General features: G+C 38.7%; 1 protein-coding gene across 1 annotated transcript in view; it reads left to right on the plus strand.

Moving 5' to 3' along the window:
* PRIMPOL (primase and DNA directed polymerase) overlaps positions 1-20,509 on the plus strand; it is a 32,216-nt gene that overhangs the window by 2,145 nt on the left and 9,562 nt on the right. Inside the window, exons 2-7 of the mRNA XM_036763379.1 lie at positions 1,157-1,407; positions 5,813-5,910; positions 7,270-7,399; positions 14,861-15,008; positions 16,508-16,795; positions 18,216-18,378. Coding sequence (XP_036619274.1) covers positions 1,228-1,407; positions 5,813-5,910; positions 7,270-7,399; positions 14,861-15,008; positions 16,508-16,795; positions 18,216-18,378 — 1,007 coding nt within the window. The 5' untranslated portion in view covers positions 1,157-1,227. The remainder of the gene's footprint in view (positions 1-1,156; positions 1,408-5,812; positions 5,911-7,269; positions 7,400-14,860; positions 15,009-16,507; positions 16,796-18,215; positions 18,379-20,509) is intronic.

Genomic DNA, 20,509 nt, shown 5'->3' on the forward strand with positions numbered 1-20,509 from the left:
CTAACCTCCTTCCCTCCCATCTTACTCCTACACTCACTGTTCATATTGGGCAGCAAAGGATAAAGCTGGAATTTTTAACACTTAACATCTATCAACAGTTAGGCGAAGATGTATTTGGAGGAGGAATGATGCTGCTGTTATTTATGTAATGCTTTAATAGTTATAAAAGTGCTTTGCCTGGGTCAACCCCGTGAAGCATGCAGTAAAGTGAATTTACCTAATTTTATACTTTTCTCCCTGCTGCTGAACTCTGCTTCCTCATTTAACTTCTCATAGGTCAGCGTATTATTTGTCTGTGGTATAGGCCAAAGTTAGCTTGATATTGGATTATTCTTCATAAGAATGGATGTGGGGTGGTTGTGCTCCCTGTCTCAACCCATCAAATCATTTAGCTGGACTCTGGTGCCATTTAGCTCTAGCCATTCTGTGAATTTCCTCACGTTCCTTCTAAACCTCATTCTTTACCACACCAAGGACCATTGAGCAAGTGGCTATCTGGGTGAATGGAACTTCCTGCCTCTGACATAACTGTTACCAACTTTATTCTGAGGCATTGTCTTTCTTAAAATTGCGGGGGTTTTTGTGGCTTCTTAGTTTATTATTTTCACAAGGGAAGAAAGGTAACCTTTCTTAAATGCATAATAATGGTTAAAGGGGCAGCTAAGTGCTCTGGGCCAGGAGTCAGGAAGGCCTGAATTGGTGTGTGGCCTCAGACACTTAGTAGTTGTGTGACTCTGGGCAAGGTACTTAGCTTCTGCTTGTTTCTGTTTCTTCATCTGTAAAATGGATATGATGACACCTATATTGCGTTGTTGAGGATCACATAGTAAATGCTATATAAATGTTACCTGTTGTTATTGTTGTGAAAGTGAAACCTGAAACCTAATGGTACTTTGATATTCTCCAGCAGTGTCAAAACGAAACATTTTCAGCACTTTCTCCCACTGTTCTTTCATCTTTATGAAGGATCATAGGATTTAGAAATGGAAGCTACCTTAAAAATTATCAAGTCCAGCCCTTCATCTTTCAGAGAAGGAAGTAGATGCAGAAATATGAAACTGACTTGTTGTAGGTCAAGCGATTTAAAAGTTTTTACTGAAGGAAATAAATTCTAGACATTTAACTTTGTATTCATTTTTCCTCTTTATCCAAACAGAAATTATGTATCCGTTGAGGATTTCCAGAATTGTAGTGTAGTAGGATTTATTTTCTGTGGTTTCTGAACCAATGAAAAGAAAATGGGAAGAGAAACTGAAGAAGATTGAAGAACGAGCATCCCAGTATGAAAGGAGACCACTGGGTTCAGTCTATAGGCCACGGCTGTCTAAGCCAGAGGACCCATCCTCTGTATGGAGGCTGTTTCATCGTCAAGCTCAAGCTTTTAACTTTGTCAGAACCTGCAAAGAAGTAAGATGGCCTCTTTCTTGTTCTTTCTTTTTAAAATGTTTTACAGCTGAAGTGTATGTGTGTATTTTAATGAGCCTTTGACATCTTTCAGGCTGTATCAGGAGCATCTCAACATCCCCGGGTTGGAGAATAGCCTCCAGGGAGTCCTCAACAACTTATTTTTCATTAACCATGTGTAAACAATTGTAATAGCTGCTGTCTAGTCAGTGTATATACCTGAACTGCTATGGGTGCCTTTTGCTTGGTTGAAGCTAACTGGCACCTATCTGCTCTTATACCGAGTGCTTCTCACACCCTAAGACAACTAGAGGAGCCTCGTCCCATAGTGTCATGCCATTGGCTGAGTGACCCAAGAGTTTGGAGAAGTGGGGAATTCCTTCAGGGCCCCAGGACTGTAGCGACAGTCTGCTTCTACCAGCTCTTCTGAGGGAATAAAATGGTTTGTGGTTTCTCTTCGGTAAGTCCCATCTCTTTGACCAATTATCCAGTAAGAGCTCCTGCAACCTGAAGTGAGATCAAGTGAAGTAACCGGAAAGTGCTTAGCATAGTGTTTGGCACATATTAGGTGCTATGTAAGTGCTTATTCCCTTCCCTTCCTCTCCCTCTACCTTAGAAAGTCAAGGGACATGTCCTAGCCATGAGGCCAAGTTACCCAGTAACTCAACATGATGTATGCAGCTCCTTGGATGTCCTGTTGAAGATGAGGCAGAGGCTAGGGAATAACGGGTCCTGTAGTTTATTGTGGCAATTAATGAATAGCAATCTGGGCAATATAAGAAAGATCCTCTCTTCTCTCTTGGAGAGGGAAGTCCTACTGCCTTCTCTTTAAGCCTCCTGGATTGGCAATCTTCTGGAAATCCTGCTCTCTAATATGTTCTCTGGCAGAATGTTCCTTTGTCTGGATTGAAGCTCTTCAAGCTCTTTTTCTTTAATTTTTCAGGCCCTTGAAGGAGTAGAGAGAGTGATTCTGCTCATCTGGGTTCTCTGGGTGTGTCTATGCTCTTAAGGAGCAGGGAGGGTCTAAGAGTAACTGAAGGCTTACCCAGTGTAGCCATAATCCTCACCCCCACTCCTACCCCTGCCCCCCATCGCTTCCTGCTAAACAAGCAGCCTATTTTATTTAGGCTTTGTTTTGGCCTGCTAAGCTTGTAGCTTATTTGCTGCCCGATTCTCTGAACAATGTGTCTTGCTTTAGTGTGTCTTTGTAGGGGACCTGTCATTGGGTCACAATGTCAGTCTTCCTCTCTTGATCCCATACTTTTTCTCTCTCCCATTAAGAGGAGAAGATAGATATTGAAGAGAAGTAATGATGAGGATGATATTTATACAGTGCTGTAATAGTTTACATAAGCACTTTCCCTATTGCAGCCCTTTGTGGTATGCAGTAAAATGACTTTATCTAATTTTATAGTTTGAAAAAAACTGAGACACAGAGAAGTTTTAACTTGCCTGTGGTTACGTTGGCTAATGCTGATAAAATGGCAGAGCCCAGGGCTTGAATCCAAGTGTTCTTTTTGATGTTTTTTAATCAATAAGCGCTCATTAAACTTTTGGGGACATAGGCAACAAGTGAAGTCAGTGATCATTGATTAAATGCTCACTATATGCCAGGTACTATGCTCAGCCCTGGAATAAACACAGAGAATGACAGAGGCCCTGCTCTTATTCTAGAATGTCTTGCTGTGACCTACATGGTAAATTTAAAAGAAACTAGCACTATTTGACTTTTGCAACATCCTTTTGTATCAAGAGTTTAATTAGCAAAGAAGCCATGAAGGGAAGTTTCAGACAAAAAAACAAAATACAGTGGTGATGGAGATATATTTTAATCCTTATAGCATTTAACTCAGCATTTTAGAGATATAAGTTACAGTCAGCCTATTTCAAAATGCAATGCACTAGACAGACTTAATAATAACCTAGAAAGACCTACGTGATCTGGTGCTGAGTGAGGGAAGCAGAACCAGGAAGGAGAACATTATACACAATTATAGACACACAGCGTCTGTGATGACTAACTTTGATAGACTTGGCTCTTCTCAGCAATACAAGGTTCAAAGACAGCTCCAAAGGACTCATGAAGGAAAAAGCTATCCACATCCAGAGAAAGAATTACAGATTGCAGATTGAGGCAAACTGCTCTTTTTTTTTCTTTTCTTTTTTCTTCTTTTTTGTTTTTTTCTCTTCTTTCTCATGATTCATTTCATTGGTTATAATTCTTCTTTACAACTTGACTATTGTGTAAGTAAGTTAATGCAAAGGTATATGTAGAACCTATACTGGATTACAAGCTGTCTTGGTGGGGAGGGGGAACGAGAGGGAAGCGAAGAAAATTTGGAACTCAAAAAAATACTCTGTACTGTTTAAAGATGTTTTCTTTTAACAATTAAATATATTTTACATATAATTTACATATTCAATGCCATCCCAATTAAATTACAAAAAAACTTTACTGAATTAGAAAAAATAATAAAATTCATTTTGAGCAACAAAAAGTCAAGAATATCGAAGGAACTAATGAAAAAAATTTAAAGGAGGAAGGTTTAACAGTGCCAAATCTTAATCTAAACAGTAATTATTAAAACTATCTAGAAAGGTAGATCAGTGGAACAGAGTAGATGTACAATTTACAGCAGCAAATAAATTTAGTAACCTTGTATTTGACAAATGTAAAGATTTAACTTTAGGGTATAAGAATTCATTATTTGGTTAAAATTGTTAGGAAAACTGGAAAGCAGTCTTACAACAAAATAAAACAGTTAAGTAGAACCAATAACAGTCACTTCGTCTGAAGATGCATAAGACATTTTATGTCTTGCAGCACTACTCCTGACATGGTTTAGGGGTGCTAGGACCTCCAAAATGTCAGGGTACAGGGCAACTTTGCTTTTCACCCACTCAAACTGTTTTCCAGTCAAGTGGCAAAGTTTATTGTGATGCCAATGGAAGCATTTAGGGGGATGATGCCAGGGCTTATATAGAATAGGAACAGGGAAAAAATGTCATGGGTGTTAATTAGGTAACCTAGGGATTTCAGTGGAATATGCAAGTGGTCCAGGTGCCTTGAAAGAAGGTGCTAGTGATGTATAGATGGGAAAGTTCAGAGTCAACAGAGAAAGCTCTGTTGATACGAGATATTGGGTAGAGGACAAGATGGAAAGGTTGCCAGAGCATGGTCCTTGAGGATCTGGTGTCAGGGAAAGAATCCTTGGGCCAGGCACCCCTGAGATAGCTTTTATCAAAGACATTCCAGAGTCAGACCTGCAACAGGGAAGAATTTTCTGACAAAAAACTGAGTTGTTTCCAGAGACATGGTCTTAGGGCTGGGGCCTGAGCACAAGCACCCCATTACTCCAACTTCTCTGTTTTTAAAAAAATGAACAGAAATCAATTTTCTCTTCCTCCTATCCACCACCCTGTGGCAGAAAAAAAAAGAAAGCAAATTTATCTCAGTGGCTGTATACAAGAATAAATACGTCTCCTCAGGCTCTCTCAATCCATGACATCTCTGTCATGGGGAGCCTGCTTCCTTGTCCCTCTGAAATCCTAGAGGATCATTGATGGGAGTTCTGACAGCTTTCAGAATTGTTTGTCTTTACAGTGTTGTGATCATTGTACAAATTATTATCCTGGTTCTTCTCATTTTTTCATTAATTTATAAAAGTCCTTGAAAATGTTTGTTTTTGCAGTATTGATGTTATAGTATGAGTTGTTCTTCTGGTCCTGCTCCCTTCCACTCTGCATCTGTTTACATGTGAACCCAAATCTAGAGTTCTTTCCATAATACCTAGAGGAAGAGGAGAAGTAACCCAGGGTAATAGACAAGTAAGGCTGCTCCTATGGGGAAATGATTGGTTAGCTAGAGAAGGGGAACTCAGAGAACTGCAGAAAACAGAAAGTGAAAATCCTGATAGAGGGCCGACTCACAAACTACTATCAAATCAGAACAAAAGAAACTTATTAGGGAATCTAATCAGGAAAACTAATCTGTCTACCAAGATTCTAGCAACTCTGCTTCCCCTCCCCCAGAAGAGAGTACCACAGCTGTTCCCTGCATACAGTCAGCTGTTGTTATCATAACTTCCTGAAAATAGTTTCAGAGATAAACTAAACCAAAAAAAAAAATAGATCTGTAAGCAGTCCTGCACATAATGACCGTAGACTAACAGGTAGCCAAACTAGGCCGTTTAACATTGATATAAGAAATCCTGAAGATTTTTTTTTCTTGGTTTTCATGATATGAAAATGATAGTTCTTAATTTATAGAGAAAAACTACTTGTGATTGGTAATGAATGAGTTTTTAGGTAAAATAGTAAATAACTTACAATTTAACTTTCAGGGGTTAAACAAATTTGGATAGGAATTATATGAGCATTTTGGAACATTATTTTTGTCTTTTTAAAGGATGTACATGTATTTGCTTTGGAACACAAAGTAGGAGATGGACAACGTATATACCTTGTAACAACTTATTCTCAACTCTGGTTTTACTATAAGTCCCGGTAAGTGTCCTGTGGATGCATTACACATGGGCCCAAATACATGTATTTCTTTTCCCTTTCGTACTTTGTAAGATTATTATAATCAAAATTGGATTTCATAATGGTGATTTATAGAATTAGTTACTTTGCAAAACTTAATTCTGAAGCAAGAATCATTTTTATGATTCTCGGTAAGTTTTTTGTCAGATGTTAGAAAAAAATTAATGTAATTCAGTTATATGACTTAGGCTCATGAATGGCCCTTTCAGAGACAAATGATAAAAAGTATACCGCTAGGAAAAATTACTATTCATTTTATAATTGTCATAAAGAAGTAGATACTTGATTTGATAAGAAAACAAATACTTGTGATAAAAAAAATTTAGCATGTAACTAATTTATACCATTGAACAAAGATTGTCCATTTCAATGGCATGTGAAAATCTTCACTATGATCCATAAATGTGTTTTTAATGGTCAATTTTATCAGTATCACAATAACTACATTTATTTAATGTTTAACAAAGTACATTAAGAATGTTATCTGATATTTTCACAGCAGCTCTCTGAAGTAGATAAGACTTCAATACTCCCCAAACCCCATAATTTTTATTAAAAGTGTGAGTACTCCTTCCACTGTCCCGCCCAGCTGGCAGTTCCTCCATGCTGTGGCCAAAAAAATTAAGCGCCCAGTGGCTCACCTGCTAGCGATGAGCTTCTTTGAACATCTTTTAGCCTTGAAGAACTTAGCATATCTGGTCTGTGTCTGTGAGCACCTTCCCAAGTTGGTAGGATCCGTCTGAGAATGTGACACCCCGACCCCCACCCGAAAACTCTCTTAGCCCTGGCCTAAGAGAGCTCAGGATCACCATGACACTACAAGAAAGTTGAAGTCTCAGAGTAGAACTTAGGTTGAAGAAGGCAAATGTTATCTCCATTTTGCAGTCTGAAAGCACTTTGAGTGACTTGTCCAAAGGAAAAAGTCTATATTGAACCCCAAGGCCATTACTCTGTCATCTACATTGGAAGCAGTGGATAGATTGGCAGTCCTGGAGTCAGAAAGATTCATCTTCCTGAGTTCAGATCTGGCCTCAGACACTTACTAGCTTGTGACCCTGGGCAAGTCACTGAACCCTGTTTGCCTCAATTTCCTCATCTGTCAAATGAGCCAGAGAAGGAAATGGCAAACCTCTCCAGTGTCTTTGCCAAGAAAACACCAAATGGGATCACAGGCAATTGAACATGACTGAACAGCAATCATCTATATTGTTTAATAATAATATGTTGGCAGAACATAATTTAGCAACAGGTCTGCCATTTTTAAGTAAAGCACAAAAGTAACTATGACCTGAAATGTGTAATTTGAATTTTTTCATTTAGGAAAAATCTCATGCACTGCTATGAAGTTATTCCTGAAAATGCTGTTTGCAAGCTTTATTTTGATTTGGAGTTTAGTAAACCTGCCAATCCAGGAGCAAATGGAAAAGAAATGGTTGCACTACTAATTGAGGTAAAAGCCTAGCTATAGACCTAAGTTGTTCTTGATGTATCCAATTACCCTGCACTCTTATTTATTCACTGGACATTTATCTCATCTAAGAAATATGTGAACTACTTACTTACCCTGTTTCTCCCTCCTGTCACCCACCTTTTTCCCTCTTTGCTTTCCACTTGGACCAGACAGTGAACAGAATGGCAGGTTGGGTAAGATGTCATACGGTATATTTAAATTTATTTTAATATAAACTTAATAACCATTGATAAAAATGAAAAACCAAACATACAGAATAAGGAGGAATATCTTCAATAAAAAGAATCTTTAACATTTACCAAGATAGAACCAAAGGAATTAAATAAGCTATGAATAGTTTTGTTCAGTGTGTCCCTTTTTAGGTCACTGTGAAGTTCTCTTAAGTTTGCCTTTGTTTAGTTTTTCTTATCTTTTTTTAAAGTTTTAGTGCACTTTTTTAAATATAAATTTATTTTTTATTTTTAGTTTACAATATTCAGTTCCACAAGTTTTTGAGTCCCAAATTTTCTCTCCTTCCCTCTCCTCCCCCTCCTCCCCCAAGACAGCTTGTAATCCAATGTAGGTTCTACATATACCTTCACATTGAACCTATTTACATACTAGTCCAGTTGTAAAGAAGAATTATAACCAATGGAATGAATCATGAGAAAGAAGAAATGAAACCAAAAAAGGAGGGGAAAAAAAAAGAAAATAGTTTGCCTCAATCTGCATTCAGACTCCATAATACCTTCTCTGGATGTGCACAACTTTTTCCATCATGAGTCTTTTGGAGTTGTCTTTGAACCTTGCATTGATGAGAGGAGTCAAGTCTATCAAAGTTAGTCCTTACAGATACCGTGTATCTGTAATTGTGGATGATGATCTCCTGGTTCTCCTCCCGTCACTCAGCATCAGTTCATATAAGTCTTTTCAGGTTGTAATGAAGTCTGTCTGCTCCTCATTTCTTATTGCACAATAGTATTCCATTACATTCATATGCCGCAATTTGTTTAGCCATTCCCCAGTTGATGGGCATCCCCTTGATTTCCAATTCTTTGCCACCACAAAAAGAGCTACTATAAATATTTTTGTACACACAGGTCCATTTCTTGCTTGTATGATCTCTTTGGGATATAGCCCTAAAAGTGGTATTGTTGGGTCAAAGGGTATGCACATCTTTATAGCCCTTTGGGCATAGTTCCAAATTGCTCTCCAGAATGGCTGGATCAGTTCACAACTCCACCAACAATGTAACAATGTTCCAATTTTCCCACATCCTCTCCAGCATTTATCATTTTCCTCTTTTGTCATGTTAGCCAGTCTGACAGGAGAGATGTGGTACCTAAGAGTTGTTTTGATTTGCATTTCTCTAATCAATAGTGATTTAGAGCATTTTTTCATATGACTACAGATATCTTTAATTTCTCCCTCTGAAAACTACCTGTTCATATCCTTTGACCATTTCTCAATTGGGGAATGACTTGTATTCCTACAAATTTGGTTCAGTTCCCTGTATATTTTAGATATGAGGCCTTTATCAGAGACACTGGTTGTAAAGATTTTTTCCCAATTTTCTGCTTCCCTTCTAATCTTTGTTGCATTGACTTTATACAAAGACTTTTCAATTTAACATAGTCAAAATTATCCATTTTGCATTTTGTAATGCTCTCTATCTCTTGTTGGGTCATGAATTCTTCCTTTTCCCATAAATCTGACAGGTAAACTACTATTCCTTGCTCTCTCAAATTACTTATAGTCTCAGCCTTTATTCCTAAATCATGAATGCATTTTGACTTTATTTTGGTATATGGTGTAAGATATTGGTCTATGCCCAGTTTCTGCCATTTTCCCGGCAGTTTTTGTGAAATAGTGAACTCTTTAGCCCAGAAGCTGGATTCTTTGGGTTTATCAAAGAGTAGATTGCAATAGTCATTGAGTACTGTGTCTTGTGTACCTAATCTATTCCCCTGATCCACCACTCTGTTTCTTAGCCAGTACCATGTAGTTTTGATGACTGCTGCTTTATAATATAGTTTAATGTCTGGTATGGTTAGGCCATCTTCCCTAGCATTTCTTTTCATTAATTCCCTTGATATTCTGCACCTTTTGTCCTTCCAAATGAATTTTGTTATTATTTTATCCAGCTCTACAAAATAATTTTTTGGTAGTTTGATTGGTATGGCACTGAATAAGTAAATTAATTTAGGTAAAATTGTCACTTTTTTTATATTAGCTCGGCCTAACCATGAGCAACTGATGTTTTTCCATTTATTTAGATCTGACTTTATTTGTGTGAAAAGTGACTTTTTCTTATTTTAAATATAGTTGTAGTGTATGTGTTCTGGTTCTACCAGTCTCACTTTGGATCACTTCATAAAGGAAAGAAGATCATAGATTTAAAGTTGGAAGTGACTAAGAATTAATCCAGTCCACATCCCTCAGGTGACACAGGTAGAGAGAGGCAGCTGGGATTCAAATGTGTGTGCTGTGACTCCTCAGTCAATCAGCAAGATTTTATGAAGGGTCTATTCTGGATCAGGCGCTGGGGATTCAGACAGAAATGAAACAGTCCTTCCCATAAGCAGCTAATATTCTCTCAAGGGAAACAACATGCACACAGAGTAGATGCAAAGTAAATACAAGGTGATTTTGCAGGGGAGGGACTTAGAAGGTGGGGGTTCAGGGAAGGCCTCACTCGGGAGGTGGTGTTAGAACAGAGCTTTGTAGGGAACTAGGCATTCTAAGAGAAGAAGGTAGAACATCGGGGGCATTGAGGATAGCCTGTGCCAACATGTCTAGACAACAGCTGTAATGTCGGGTGTGAAGAACAGTTAAAAGACTGGTTTGGCTGGACCATAGATTCTTGAAGTGGAATAATATATAAGACTGGAAAAGTAAATGTGAGTCAGGTGATGAAGGACTAAATGCTGACCTGAGAAGTTTGTATGAGATCCTAGAGGTAACAGAGGACTACTCTAGTTTATTGACCAGGGGACTGACATAGTCAGCCCTGTTCTGGAGGAATATCACTTTGGCAGCTGTGGGGCATCATTTGGAGGAGAGAGACTTGAAGCAAGCTGAAAGGTGTTGAGGGCCTGAATTGAGGAAGTGCTCTTCTTTGCATGTAGAGAAGGAGACAGATGTAAGAATTCTAAGAATGGACAAGACTTGGCATCTGTTTGGTTATGTGGATTGAGGGAGAACAAGAAATTGAGGATGACACCAAGGATTCGAGCCTCAGTAAAGGAAAGGTTGGCGATGTCTGCAACAGACATTGGAAAGTTTGGAAGATGAGTGGTTTTATGAGAAGAGCTCTATTTTGGACATGGTGAGTTTGGGATGTCTGCAGTACATACTTTGAAATATCCAGTCGGCAGTTGGTGATGGTGAAACTGAATCTGGACAAAGCCAGTGTGGTTCTGGGGGTATCTGCATAAAGAAGATATGGGAGCCAGGGATGTCACCAAGTGACAGATTATGTAGAGAGAGAAGAGAAAAGGGCCCAAGATAGAGTTAAGGGGTGAAATGTGGATGATGGTTTAGCAAAGAAAACAGAGAATGAGCAGTAAAACAGAAGGAGGACCAAGAGAGAAATGTCAGGAGAGAGTCCAAGAGGAGAAGGCCGTGTCAGTGCAGAGAGGTTGAGAAGGAGGACTAAGGGCGGCCCTCTGGTTTGACAGTTAAGTGGTGAGATAAGAAGCCCGACTGTGGAGGGTTTATCGGAATGAGAAGAGAGGAGATAGAGGCAGCAAGTATAAGCAACTTTTTAAAGTACTATAGAAGACACACACACACACACACACACACACACACACATATGTATACGTATATACATATAGTGACACACACACACGCGCACACACACACATACACGCATATACACACATATATATATACACACACACACGCGTACACACACGTATACACACACACACACATACACATATACACATATATATATATATATATATGTATGTATATACATATAGTGAGGATTTCTTAAGGATGGGAGAGACTTTGGAGTATTTAAAGACAGCAGAGAAGGAACCAATAGATAGGGAGAGGTTAAAGAGTAGAGGAAAAAAAGGGAAGAAAGCGAGGACAATCTATTGAAGGCAGTAGAGAAAAGGATTAAAAGTCCGTGTGGAAAGGTTGGCCAAAGGGTTTCCTCTTCATCAGAGACTGGAATAAGGGAGGAGACACTAGGGGATGATGTCTGAGGGTTATAAGAGAGAGAAGGGAGCAGAGGGAGCTCCTGGCTAATGGCTTTGATTTTTCTTGGTAAAAGAATAAAGTGTAAGCCCCTTGGGTGAGAGGGTAAAGGAAAGGGTGCTGTGGGAGGCCTGACTAGAGAAGAGAAGGTTTGGAACAGCTGTTGTGGGGAGTGGGATAGAGGAGTTATTACAGAGATTTACAAGGATGCCTTGCTCCCCTGAGGATCCAGTTGAGATGATCTAACATGGATCTAGTCAACACAGTTGTGTAACTTCTTGCAACTCTATTCAGATGAGATTAATTTAAAATTGGAGTTGGGCAAGGTGTAAGGGGTATGATGTATGAAAAGTTCAAGAGACAATTTCTGGGTAATTAATCATTTTATTAATTATAGATAGTGAGTAATTAATAAAAGGATGGTCATTTGACCTTCTCTCATAAACTAAAGATGAATCATGGAGACCTCTCAAGGATAATATGCCCTTTGAAGAATGAGTGTTCCTATGGGCAGCAGTCATCTCTGATTGGTTAACAATCAATGAGAAAATGAATATTATAATGAGAGGTAGACTTGTTCTAATAAGGTATGTGATTTTGATTGTGTCACCTCCAGATCATCCCTCCACTCTAAACAAAGGATTCCACCCTAAGCCTGAGTAGAATACAATGGGCCAGAATTCACCTAGATTAAATTCTCAGTGTAGGTTTTTCTGGTTTCGTGGGGTAACTATTCCACCTAGATAAGTTGATCTAGGTGGGGCAAATTTTTGGGAAAGGCCAGTAATGTCCTTAAAAGACTGGCTATATTAACCTACAGGGGTTTATTTCTGAAGGAGGAAATAGAAAGAAAAAAATCTCAATAATTGAGAAATAATCATTTCTCAAGGGCAATAGGAAAAAGGAGTTAAGAGCAGAAGGTAGTTGAGAGTTGAGTTGCTTAGCCACAGAATCCATCTTGGCTTTCTTATTATTCATACCCAGTGCTCAATGTCTTGTCTCCATAGGAGCTGTCCTCCATATATTCCCTCACTTCTGACTCTTAAAATCCCTGATTTTCTTTCAACTCAGATCAAATATAGTCTTCTGTGTTGCTTCCTCAGCTACTTGTGTCCTGTCTCCTCCATTGCCAAGGGAGAAGTCCAAACCCAATTCCACATTATCAGAAATGAAAAAATGAATTACAATTTAAAGTGGGACTGTATTTTTGTAGTTTTTTTAAAATAAGCATTACTTTATGAAGATGCTGCCAATGTAAACAATATTACTTTATTTAATATTACTATTTCTTCCCTCCCCACTGCCATCCCTTTTTTTTTTTTTTTTTTAGGAAAAAGATGTTACTTTCAGCTTATTGGTTATTTTGGATTAGTCAAATTTATAATTCTTGAAGATTTTTTTTTAGGCCTAGACTCAAAAAAGATCAAGGAAGTAGGAAAAAGGTCTTATATGCACAAAAATATTTATAGCAGATTTCTTTTGTGGTGGCAAAAAAGTGGAAACTAACAGGATGACCATCAGATAAGGAATGAGTAAACGTCATAGCATATGAATGTGAGAAGTACTGTTGTGCTATAAGAAGTAGATGCTTCCAAAAACAACTAGAAACATTCATATGAACTGATGCAGAGCGAAGGGAGAGAGAGCCAGGATTACAATTCTTATTAGAATATCATTGAAAACAGATAATTTTGAGGATTTCTGTAAAATGCTGAAGAATGAAATGAGCAGACTCAGGAGAACAATTTATACAGTAATGACCACATTGTAAAGACAAACACCTTTGAAAGTTGTAAGAACTCTGATCTATACAGTAACCATCCATGATTATAGAGGACCAGTGATGAAACATACTGTCTGCCTCCTGACAGAAACGTGACAGATTTAGTGTATAGAACATGTATATATGTTTTTGTATATAGCCATTGAGGGAACTTATTTTGCTTGACTTTGCATATTTGTTACAAGGAATTTGTTTTTCTTTTCCCCTTTTTAAAAAATGGGATGAGAAGTAAGAGGTAGAAAAAAAAGATTTCTATTCATTTAAAAAAACTAAAAAGTATCAAAACATTTTTAAACTAAAACATAGAAGTTACTACAGTTGCAGAACTAGACTTTCAGTTGAGATCACAATATTGTTAATTTTACTCTTTTATTTTACTTTGTTGCAAAAGACTTCTTATGTGGTGGGAATAATCTGTAAGTGTTTGTAACATAAAAACAAAACACACCAATAAAACTTTCAAAAAGGAAAATGCTTTGTTTGCCCCGTTAGTTTGGATAATAAAAATGCTTACCTTTATACCTTGCATCTAAGGAGTTAATCAGTAAATTTATTGAGTACCTACTGTGTGCCAGGTACCATACTAAGTGCTGGGGACACAAAGCAAGGTAAAAGACAGTGTGCTTTCACAGTCTAATGGGGGAGGGAGCATACAGACAAGCTGTATTGAGGAAAAATTTGAAAAAAATCAGCAAAGGGCAAGCTCTAACATTAAGAGAAATTGGGAACGGCTTCTTGTAGAGAGTAAGATTTTAGCTGGGACTTGAATGAAGCCAAGAATGGAGATGAGGAGGGAAAGCATCCCAGGCACACAGGGCATGGAGGATACGGAGCCAGTGAAAACACCCAACATCGGAGTTAAATGTCTTGTTTGAGGAACAATGAGGAGTCTCATAGGGAGGGTGTAAGGTGAAGGAAGACTGAAGGGGTGGGGGAGGGGTCAGGTCTGAAAAGTTAAAGACAGTGGATTTTATATCTGATCTCGAAGGTGATAGGGAGCACTGGAATTTACTGAGTAGTGGGGTGCCACGGTCAGAGCCGCATAGCTCTAAAAGTTCGTTGGTGTGTGCACCCTACCATAAGTACAGAGTACAACATATCCGCTGCTGTTACCACTGCATGTACATATAATGTGTGTTCAAATACGTATTGTTAACAGAATTTTGCTGGACTGGTCTCTAACCTGGGAATGGCTGGAGGGAAACAGCAGGTCAGGAACTAGGGTCAGTAATCAAGTAGTGGTTTAATTAGTTAATTTCAGAGTGAGGCCTGTGGGTTCTCCTTGGGAGAACTCAAGTTTGGAGACCTTCACTTGTGTTTAAATGTGTGTGAGAAATATTTCAGCTTACAATTTGATTCTGATAAAACCAGTCACTAGGTAGATTCTGTTTGCATCCAAATTTTCTAATATATTTTCCTAAGAAAAATTAAAGCATTCACACTACCTATATTCTTGCGTTTTCTAGCATGTTTGTACAGCCCTTCAAGAGTTATTCGATATTAATTGTTCAGCAGCAGATGTTCTCAACTTGGATTCTAGCACTGATGAAAAATTTAGCCGACATTTAATATTTCAGCTCCATAATGTTGCATTTAAAAATAATATCCATGTTGGTAAGTGCATTGTTTATTTTTAAATTTTGGCAAACTTAACTTTTTTAAACCATAGAATTGTGTCGGATGCTGATCTTTTTTCTCCTGTGTCACAGAGATATTGGGGCCTTGGGCAGGAACATTTTTAGAAGACAGTTGAGGAAGGGCCAAAGCATTTGATAATAGCCTCGGGAATACAAGTCTAGTGAGGCATCAGAATGCAGGGCGTTGGAGAGGCGAGGAGGCCTGGAGGTCCCAGTCTAAGCTGACAAGTGGCTGAGGCCTCTTTGGAGGCCCTAACCCAGCCGGCACACAGGCCTACCCTGCTGGGGGATGTCTTCATTTCCCATGTCATCCAAGTTCATTTACCATCATCTTAAGCCCCTTGATTAATTTTTAGTGAGCCAGGCAAATAATCAGGAAACATAATTTCCTGTTTTCAGGAAATTACTCTTTTCTCTTTGGAGTCCTTTTTGCTCCCTTTTGCATCTTGGTCTGTAGGTGCTGGTCATTCACCATATCCTTGAGGCAGTTGTGTGTTATTTGCACAGAAAGTCGATGGTTTTGCTTTTGCTTCTTTTCTTCTTACTGATTTACAAGAAGTTGAATATGCTGACTGGAAAGCAAAGTGACTAAGTTAGTCCTGTCTAAGGATGACAGTGGTTTGGCCCTGTTTAGGAATGTCGTAACAGTAAACTGAGGAAGGTTAAGGGGAAGAGAAGTCCTTGTTAGCTTGAGTGAGAGTTCATTATGGGAGAGATGATGCATTTGGAGCAGTGGTTGGTGATTTGCTTAGTGATGTTATGTGATCTCACCAGGAGTGTCCAATTTGGGGATGACTCTTCAAGAAGTTTTTTCTTATATTGAAGTCCACTTCTTTGTAACTTGTCCATTGCTCTTACTTCTGTCCCCTGAAGCTAAGTACAAGTCCAACCCTTCCGCTTCATATCAGCCCCTCAGGTGCTTGAAGACACTGGCACATTCTTCTCCGATCTAAGTTTTCCTAGTTTAGTTCAGTTGATCCTCATGTGGCATAGTTCCCAGGTGTCTCACTGTCCCTGTCACCTTCGTTTGGATGTGTCTTACTCAGTGTCCTTCTTAAAATGTAGTGCCCATAGCGGAACATCGTATTCCAGATGTGGATTAGTACAAATGCTAGGGATGGTGGGGCTAGGGTAGCTAAAGCCAGCAGTAGGGATTGGGGGAGTAGAGGAGGGGCATCGAATGGGTCAAGTCCTTGAGATCAGCTGATGGAACTCTTTCACTGAGTGGAAGCAGATTGCTTGGGAAGCAGCCATAGATTCAGAGTTATTGTTCAAACCAGTTGTTTGGTTATTTGATTCTTTTGATTCTTTATTTCCTTTCCTTATGCACCATGCACATAGATCCAAAGTAGAAGGGAAAGTATTGACTTACTCTGAAGGTGGAGAAAACTTGCCCTTAGGTAGATGTAGTTAACAATAGAAGTTTTAAATTGAATAAAACAATTGCTCCAATTAATTGTATCTATTTTCTTTAAGGTAATTTTGTTAGAAAAATTTTGCAATCTGTGATTGCATTAGAGGACAGTAAAATTAATGACAAGATACCAGAAGTACCAGGAAACATATTTCCCTCTTCTTCAAAAACAATAGTGAAACCAGAACCCTTTATTACAAACGTATCTGAAGATAAAATTACTGCAAAAAGCCAGCCCTTTAATTCATGTCAGGTAGAAGACTTGGCAACATCTGAGCAAAATGGACCGGATCTTTCCTTTTTAATTGTGAAGAATAAGGGAGGAGATGACCACCTTTTTGTAGATGTGGGTATGTAAAATTTTGTGAACTCATACATATACTTATAACTGTTGGAATTATTATTCTTTCCAGGTAGCTTTGGACTAGCCTCAAAGGAAATTGGGAGAAATGGATTTTGGAGGGCTGATGGTCAAGGACTAGTACTGTTGAAAGGAAAATTCTTCATTTGGGCTTTCACCTTGACTAGAGGCAAAACTCAGGCTGGACAAAAAGAATTAAAAGGAGTTGGTTAGAAGTACGTCAAGGTAGCAACTGATGGGCTCATCACTAGAGATCAGTGATGGCTTCAAGGTGGGGTCAGATTTACTGGTAACTTTCAAGACAGTTTGGATGGGTCCATCTCAGCAAAAGAGGTTAAGCCCTGCATCTCAGTTCCTCCCCAAGGTAGCAAGTGCATGACTATTTGTAGGTCAAGTGACATGACCAGGAGCCAGTCTTATAAAAAGCCGTAGTCTGTGCTGCCTTCCCCAGACAGAGCCTCTCCCAACCCTGATTAAGAAGCAGGGCTGGGAACTGAGTCAGCATTACTTTCAGTAATACACAAATCCAGCCATGCTAGTCACCAGTAGCCGAACACTGCCTACCTTGCCCCTTAATGATGTTTCATACAACGTATGTCCAGTTCCTGAAAGGCTTGACCCCTAAAGAACAGAAGGTGAGGGAATAAGCATTTATATAGCACCGCCTTTCTATGAGGCACTGTGCTAAGTACTTTATACAAATTTTATTTCATTTGTTCTTCACAACAACCTTGCAATGTAAGTGCTATTATAGGTGAAGGAAACTGAGGCAGATAAGTTAATGACTTCTCCAGGGTCACACAGCCAGTGAATATGTGAGGCCAGGTTTGAACTTTTGGTCTTCCTAACTCCAGGCCCATTGCTCTATTCACTGAGCACAAGCTGCCTCATAGAGTCTGCTTACAGGCCTAATATGAACATTTTAATAATGATTTACTTGGGAAAATTAGTCCAACCTTACATCTACATCCATTTATGTAATAATGGGGAACTGATTTCTTAAATGTTCCTTGACAGTTTCAGGGAAGACTTGAATTTCCTTTCAAAGAAAACTTTTCTTTTGTAACCTTGGATGAAAGGTAATTTTTTTTTCCTTATATGCCTAATGTAGACTACAGCAATAAAGTAACATTTACTGGTTGTGCAAAGTATTAAAGGTTATATAATAGCTCACTTAGCAATAATACTTTGAAGTTCATAAAATGCTTTAAGACTGACTGTAAATATTACAAAACCCATTCCACAGATGGAGGAAACTGAGTCTTAGGTTAAATGAATTGTCCATTGACATGTAATTAATAAGAGTCAGGAGAGACCCAAATTCAGATCTTCTGACTAGAACTTTTTTCACTGTATCACAGTGATTTCTCAAAATTTTTCTTTGTTTTGTACATGTGTGTATTATATAGGAGTTTATACAAGAAACAGAAACTTCCGGCTGTACAAATCATCAAAATTGGGCAAATGTGTGCCTTTGGAAGTAGCTGAAGATAACAAATTTTTTCCTAAACAATCAAAGACTGTTTCTGAAGAAAACCAGTATTTCCTTTCCTCTTTGGTCACCAACATCAGGTATGCAGTGGCAGAATTAAGCTTTTCTTTTATTTGTGATAATTGTGGTAACATTTATCAAAGCAGATCTGATAGTATCAGGGGATCCTCTGAGGCCTCTGCATTCTCTGGAGTCATCACCTCTAATATCGGAGATTAGTGCCTCTCTGGGTCAGGACACTAGGAGCTTCACACCCTGCAGACAGCACTGGGCCTGGAATCAAGAAGACCTGAGTTCAAATCCAGCCACTTAATATTTAATTTATTTAATATATTTAGTTTTCAGCATTGATTTTCACAAGAATTTGAATTACGAATTCTCTCCCCATTTCTACCCTTCCGTCTACTCCAAGATGGCATATATTCTGGTTGCCCCGTTCCCCAGTCAGCCCTCCCATCTGTCACCCCACTCCCCTCCCATCTCCCTTTCCCTTCTTCTCTTGTAGGGCAAGATAAATTTCTATGCCCCATTGCCTGTGTATCTTATTTTCTAGTTGCATGCAAAAACATTTTTTTGTTGTTTTTGAACATCTGTTTTTAAAACTTTGAGTTCCAAATTCTCTCCCCTCTTCCCTCCCTACCCACCCTCCCTAAGAAGGCAAGCAATTCAACATAGGCCACATGCGTATCCTTATGTAAAACCCTTCCACAATACTCATGTTGTGAAAGATTAACTATGTTTTGCTCCTTCCTAACCTATCCCCCTTTATTGAATTTTCTCCATTGACCCTGTCCCTTTTCGAAAGTGCTTGTTTTTGATTACCTCTTCTTCCTGTCTGCCCTTCTATCATCCCCCCTTTTTTATCTTCTTCCTCCTTCTTTCCTGTGGGTAAGATACCCAATTGAGTATGTATGGTATTCCCTCCTCAGGTCAAATCCGATGAGAGCAAGATTTACTCATTCTTCCTCACCTGCCCCGTCTTCCCTTTCTACAGAACCACTTTTTCTTGCCACTTTTATGCAAGATAATTTACCCCATTCTATCTATCCATTTCTCCCTCTCTCAATATATTCCTCTTATCCCTTAATTTGATTTTATTTTTTTAGATATCATCCCTTCATCTTCAACTCACCCTGTGCCCTCTATGTATATATATATACATATATATATATACATATATATACACACACACACACACATACACACACACACACACACATATATATATATATGTATACACACACACACACACACACATATATATGCATATTACTTTCAGCTACTATGTTACTGAGGTCTCATGAATTATACACATCATCTTTCCATGTAGGAATGTAAACAAAATAGTTCAACTTTAGTAAGTCCCTTATGATTTCTCTTTCTTGTTTACCTTTTCATGCTTCTCTTGATTCTTGTGTTTGAAAGTCAAATTTTCTATTCAGCTCTGGTCTTTTCACTGAGAAAGCTTGAAAGTCCTCTATTTTATTGAAAGTCCATATTTTGCCTTAGAGCATGATCCTCAGTTTTGCTGGGTAGGGGATTCTTGGTTTGAATCCTAGCTCCATTGACCTCCAGAATATCGTATTCCAAGCCCTTCGGTCCCTTAACGTAGAAGCTGCTAGATCCTGTGTTATCCTGATTGTTTTCCCACAATACTCAAATTGTTTCTTTCTGGCTGCTTGCAGTATTTTCTCCTTGACCTGGGAGCTCTGGAATTTGGCAACAGTGTTCCTAGGAGATCCAGCCACTTAATAGCTGCACAAACCTGGTCAAGTCATTTAACCTGTCTTTCTCAGTTTCCTCATCTGTAAAATGGGGATAAAATAGTAGCACCTCCCATTGGGTTGCTACAAGGATCAAATGAGATATCTGTAAAGCTCTTAGCACAGTGCCTGGCTCATAATGGGCACTATATAAATGCTTGGTTCCTTCCCACTGGCCTGAGAATCAGAATATCTGAGTTCCAGCCATGACTCTGACACTCACTAGTTATGTGGCTGTAGGTAAATTACTGAGCCATCTTCAAACAAGAATAATAATAATAACACTGGGGCCGCCTGTTTCCTGGGCTGGGTGTGTATAAAGTGCTTTGTAAGCCTCCTAGTGTTGTCTCTGTAAATGAGGTGATGACATTAGAACCTGGGCTTCCTGACTACCTGTTTAGAGATTTGTCTAGTACACTACATTACCCTTCTAATTTTCAGGCAACCA

Source organism: Trichosurus vulpecula, chromosome 6 (assembly GCF_011100635.1).
Source record: "Trichosurus vulpecula isolate mTriVul1 chromosome 6, mTriVul1.pri, whole genome shotgun sequence".
NCBI lineage: Eukaryota > Metazoa > Chordata > Mammalia > Diprotodontia > Phalangeridae > Trichosurus > Trichosurus vulpecula.